This window comes from Salpingoeca rosetta (assembly GCF_000188695.1).
Source record: "Salpingoeca rosetta unplaced genomic scaffold supercont1.2, whole genome shotgun sequence".
In the NCBI taxonomy this organism is placed as follows: Eukaryota; class Choanoflagellata; order Craspedida; family Salpingoecidae; genus Salpingoeca; species Salpingoeca rosetta.
The window spans coordinates 1,054,032-1,059,203 of NW_004754932.1; the positions used below are offsets into that span (position 1 = coordinate 1,054,032).

General features: G+C 55.0%; 3 protein-coding genes across 3 annotated transcripts in view; 2 read left to right on the plus strand and 1 right to left on the minus strand.

The window, feature by feature from the left end:
* The window catches only part of PTSG_00801 (transforming protein ral), a gene marked incomplete at both ends in the record, with an annotated part of 1,662 nt that extends 1,369 nt beyond the window's left edge, over window positions 1-293 (minus strand). Inside the window, one exon of the mRNA XM_004998213.1 lies at window positions 111-293. Coding sequence (XP_004998270.1) covers window positions 111-293 — 183 coding nt within the window. The remainder of the gene's footprint in view (window positions 1-110) is intronic.
* Window positions 294-701: 408 nt separating this feature from the next.
* On the plus strand, window positions 702-3,512 carry PTSG_00802 (ribosomal protein S7). The gene is made up of 5 exons (XM_004998214.1): window positions 702-835; window positions 1,710-1,834; window positions 2,146-2,220; window positions 2,557-2,913; window positions 3,207-3,512. Exons 2-5 carry the CDS (start codon window positions 1,745-1,747, stop codon window positions 3,276-3,278), a joined length of 594 nt encoding a protein of 197 aa, XP_004998271.1. The 5' UTR covers window positions 702-835; window positions 1,710-1,744; the 3' UTR covers window positions 3,279-3,512.
* An 85-nt stretch (window positions 3,513-3,597) lies between these two features.
* PTSG_00803 (uncharacterized protein) overlaps window positions 3,598-5,172 on the plus strand; it is a 2,716-nt gene continuing 1,141 nt past the window's right edge. Inside the window, exons 1-2 of the mRNA XM_004998215.1 lie at window positions 3,598-4,467; window positions 4,811-4,938. Coding sequence (XP_004998272.1) covers window positions 3,996-4,467; window positions 4,811-4,938 — 600 coding nt within the window. The 5' untranslated portion in view covers window positions 3,598-3,995. The remainder of the gene's footprint in view (window positions 4,468-4,810; window positions 4,939-5,172) is intronic.

The following is a 5,172-nucleotide window of genomic DNA, read 5'->3' on the forward strand; positions in this document are numbered from 1 at the left end:
CACACACACACACACACACACACACACACACACACACACACACACACACACACACACACACACACACACCCAAACACACCCAGACACCCCCCCCCCCCACACACACACACCTGTCCCGCCGTGTCCAAGATGTCGACTTGGCACTCTTCGCCGTCGAGGGTGATCTTCTTGCGGTAGCTGTCTGCCTTTGTTGGCTCGTAGTCCTCCACAAACTCCTCATACATGAACTGCAAGGTGATGGCGCTCTTGCCGACGCCACCATCGCCCACCACAATCAACTTGTGTGTCGACATGCTTCTTGTGGTTGCTGCTGGTGCTTGGGGGCTGGGTGCTGGGCTGCTGTTGGTGCTGGCGAGGTGAAAGACTTTGGCGACAACCAAGCACGATTTGCACCTGCTACAACAAGTGCTTGTGGTGCACACACAGGCGATGTGAGCGCTCGGCGTGCTGAGATGATGCGACCTGCTGGCTGGCTGGCTGGCTGGCTGGCTGGCTGGCTGCTCAAGACGAAGGAGTAGCAAGTTGCATCAAAAGGCAGAGAGAAAGGAGAGGGAGAAGGTGCTGCTTGAGCTGGCTGTGGCTGGCTGGTTGGTTTGGTTGGTTTGGTTGGTTGGTTCGTTGGTTGGCGAGCGAGTGGGCGGTTTCTGTTTTAATTTGGCTGTGCGGTTTTTGCTGACATCAGCAATTTCCAAGTTCAGGTTAGACCGAGTACTGCTACGTGGATGATTAACTAATGTTTTCAAGCAATAATCTGCACTTTGGTGTACACAATAGACCGAGCGCACATGCCGTCTGCCTTTTTCCCTCCGGTCGGCTCTCGCTTCACCCCCTTCAGGTGAGCCAAGCAAGCGGCGACGAGAGTGGGTCGTGGTGCGTGTTTGGTGTGCGTGGCGGAGGCGTGTATGGTGGAGACACACGGTGTGCAAGCACCTGTGCTCATGACCGAACAGAGGGGCTGCAGTGTGTTCCGTGCCTGCCAACAACAGCATCAGCGACCACAGCCAACAACAGCACAGTGCAGATGCGTGTATGTGTGTGAGCTTGCACACAACATACTTGTCGTTCGTGACAGTGGTGCAAATGATGCAGCAGCGACAGCACCCGGCGGTGACACCAGTGCGAGGCTTGTGTTGAGAGGAAGGTGCAGAAAGGCCCCTTCCCTTGCAGCTCGGAACACTCTGTGTACGATGTAATGCAGTGCTCCTGCACCCCCAAGTGCAACGCCAGCAACTTTTTCAACGACGCTGCACTGACTTGGTGCTGCAGCCGCCTGGTGTGTGTTTGAGTGGCAGAACAGACAACAAACCACAGCATCGCCACCAGAACCATGGTTCAAACTGGCAGCAGCGGCAACTAATCACAACAGCAGCACACGAACCACACCAACAGCTAGACAGCGCATAGTTGCTTGTGATGGCATGAGGGCAATGACAAGCAGGGTGGTGGTGGGGGATAGTGGCATTGTGTGGAGTTTCGGCGACGTGTCAACGCCGGCACATTTACACCGTGGGCGTGTGTGTGTGTTTGTCGTTGGTGTCAGTGCCTTTGGGGTTCTCTCCCCCAACGGTGTGTTTTTCTTCCCTTGTATCGTTGGCAGAAGCCCCATGTCATCACTCACTTTTCGCACGTGTCGTCGCCTTTCGCTGTTGCGTGCCCTGCTCTATCCTATTGTCCACGCCTTTTGTCTCTTCTGTGGATTTCCCCACCAGTGCGTGCAACTTGATCCCAAACACCAACAACAGACATGCTCACGGCACGCCACAAGATCAAGAAGTCCCGCGGCAAGGACAACAAGGCCAAGGAGCCCACCCGTCTGGAGCACGATGTCGCCAAGGTGTGTGGAGGTGTGGTGGAGGTGTCGCTCTGAGCAGCGTGGTCATTCGTGGTCGGTGCACGTGGTTCCGTTGATGGCTGCGCGAGTCCTGCAGGGCGAGATCCACCATGGGCCGTGCTTTGTTGTGGCGTGTGGTGTCGTGCTGATGCATGAGGGTGTCTGCTTTCATGACCAACACGGCAACCACTGCAGCCTTGAGTTTGCATTTGTCATGGTGTCCACCAGTTTCGTTCACCATCTCACTTCATCCCATGCTTGCCGTGTGTGGTTGTTGTGCTGTGTGCCTCGTTTGGTTTTGCTTGCGCGTTCAGGCCCTCTACGAACTTCAGCTCAACTCTGAGAAGCTGAAGGAGTCTGTCCGCGAGCTTGTCATCTGCGCCGCCAAGGTTTGTTTGTTTGTTCATTTGTCTGTCGTCGTCGTCGTCGTCGTTGTTGTTGTTGTTGTTGTTGTTGTTGTTGTTGTCCTTGTCGCTTCTGCTTTGCATGCAATGCTGTCATGGATGGGCCGTTGTCCGTGCTCGTGTGTGTGTGTGTGTGCATGAGCTGGAGCATGACACGCTGTTGTACACGCATGTTCTTCGCCCACGAAGCACGTGACGACGCCTTTGCGTGGTTTCTGTTCCTGTTCCCAAGTCATCCAACACGAGCTCGCACGTTCTGAACTGTTCATGCACACTCATCATTACCCCCCTTTTTTTCGGGTTTTGCTACCTGTCCCACAGGAGATTGACATCACCGCCGACAAGAAGGCAATCCTGATCTTCGTGCCCGTTCCCCAGCTGGCCAAGTACCAGAAGCTGATCAAGGAGCGATCGCTGATTGAGGAGCTCGAGAAGAAGTTCAGCGGCAAGAGCGTGTTCATCATTGCACAGCGCCGTATCATCCGCAAGGAGACCCGTAACACAGTGGCCCTGAAGCAGAAGCGCCCCCGCAGCCGCACCCTCACCGCCGTGCACGAGGCCATCCTCGACGACATTGTCTTTCCCAACGAGATCACTGGCAAGCGCATCCGGTACCGCCACGATGGCTCTCGCCTCCTCCGCGTCTTCCTTCACCAGGAGATTCACGACTCTGACAAGGTCTGGCTCTTGTGCATGAATGCCTGTGATGCTTACCGATGTGGGCGTGTGTGGATGTTGGTGCATGTTAATGCGTGTGATTGCCTATCGTGTGCACCGTTGTCTTTGTCGTGTGGCACCATCCTGCTTAAGAGCGACGCAATGCTCGGTTCTCGACTGCGCTTCATTGTCACTGTGCCCTCAATCGAGCAAGGTTTGTCGACTGGCTCCACGATTGGTGCTTGACTCACCCGTGCCTTTTTTTTCCATGTGTTGTGCTTCCTTTCGCTTTGACCGACGCTGCATGCGAACAGATTGCGACCTACTCCACCGTGTACAACAAGCTCACGGGCAAGAACGTCGTCTTTGAGGTTCAGCGCAACTAAGCAGAGCACCTTTGGACCTGTGTCAACCATGAACTGGTGATGATCGGCGATGACAAAGGAGGCTGTTTGTGCTGGCCGTGAAGGGTGAACCACCAGCGTCATTCCTCATGCGCCAGTGGTTCTATTGGATTGGGTGTCCGTGTATGCCGGGGTGTCGCATTCTTCTTCGTCTCCTTTTGTTGTGGTTGCTGCTATCAACACTAACAAAACAAGAAAGAAAAAGACAACAGGCAAGTCAAGGGTGATGGGGATGCCAGGAGAGGTCGGGGGGGGGGTAAGAAAGAAGGATGGACGGAGGATAAGTGCACAACCAAACAGCCAGCCAGCCACTCACACGCACGCGCACAGTGGCTGCCACGAAACATCTCGCACATGTTGCGAGGCGTCAACGACAAAATTTCCCTCTTGGGGGCGTTTGGGTCGTGGTTGTCAAGAAGCAAAAGGCAACAGAAGAACACAAGAAACAGCACACAGACACCAACGCACCTTCTTTTCACTTGTTGACCCCCAACTCCAGCCAGCTGAACCAGACTTTGTTGTGCTCTCACCACCATCAGCTCCCACCGGCCGCTGACTGACGGAGAAGAAAGGGAGGGCCAACAAGCAAGGAAGCAAGCGTTTGACGTCGATTGCATTCACTCGTTCACAGCTCATTGCCGGCTTGGCAACCCCCCCCCCCACGCTCCTTACAAAGCAGGAAAGCAAGCAAGGCGCACGATGAGCGACCCGCTGGACGCGATTGACTCCATGCCGAGCCCGGCAGCGGAGGTCACGGCGCTCAAGCAGCGCATGGCTGTGATGGAGCGCGAGCTGTCGCTGCGCGACGAGCGTATCAAGTCTCTCGAGTCGGACCTGCGTGTGGCGCAGTACACCATCCGCCAAATGGAGGAGGAGGCCGCATCCAACCTCAAGGCCGCACTGGAGGTGACCAAGGAGAAGAAGGAGAAGGAGAAGAAGAGCGGGGCCAAGAAGAAGGGCAAGGCAAAGCGCCGCCGCAAGAAGGGCGACAGAAGCAGCACAGGATCGACAGCACAGCACGGGCAGGACGGCGATCAACAGGAGGGAGAAGAGATCACCTACGACATGATCGCACAACACTACCCAGACATGAAGCTCTCCACCGTGCTCAGAGCCGAGCGGGTGTTCCAACAAGCAGACATTGACGGAAACGGTCTCATCGATGTCACAGGTTCGACTTCGCAAGCAAGAAGAAGGGCGTGTGTGTGTTTGGGGGGGGGGTGAGAGCACGAAGAGGTACACGGAGAGGGGTTGTATGCGTGTATGTGTGTGTGTATGTGTGTGTGTGTGTGAAGGTTTGTGTATGTGTGTGTGTGTGTGAAGGTGTGTGAAGGTATGTGTATGCGTGTGTGAAGGTGTGTGAAGGTGTGTGTGAAGGCGTGTGAAGGTATGTGTATGTGTGTGTGTGTGTGTGTGTGTGTGTGTGTGTGAAGGTGAATCCACCCGCCCGAATGTGCTGATCTCCTTTGTTGACTCCTGTCGACATCCCCACCCAACTTGAACCTTTGGCACAGAGCTTGACAAGTGGTTGACGAAGCAAGACCTCATCTTCAGTGTGAATCAAGTCACCGCGTTGCTGTTGGACATGGACATCAACAAAGACGATAGCATCGACTTTCTGGAATATGTTGGCCTCATCAACGTCGGTACCAAGCGAATTGTGTCTCTGTATGTGTGTTGGTGGGGCGGGGGGGCATGTGCGTGGAAACGTGCGCTGGGATGTTTTGCTCTGAGCTTGGATGGGTGCACACGAAGCGCCCAGTCACACACACACACACACACACACACACACACACACACACACACACACACACACACACACACACACACACACACACACACACACACACACACACACACACACACACACACACAC

Coding starts and splice junctions, on each gene's coding strand:
- PTSG_00802 (XM_004998214.1), top strand. CDS start 1,745: ATGCTCACGGCACGCCACAAGATCAAGAAGTCCCGCGGCAAGGACAAC. Junction 2,221..2,556: donor TTGTCATCTGCGCCGCCAAG/GTTTGTTTGTTT, acceptor CCTGTCCCACAG/GAGATTGACATCACCGCCGA. Junction 2,914..3,206: donor AGATTCACGACTCTGACAAG/GTCTGGCTCTTG, acceptor GCATGCGAACAG/ATTGCGACCTACTCCACCGT.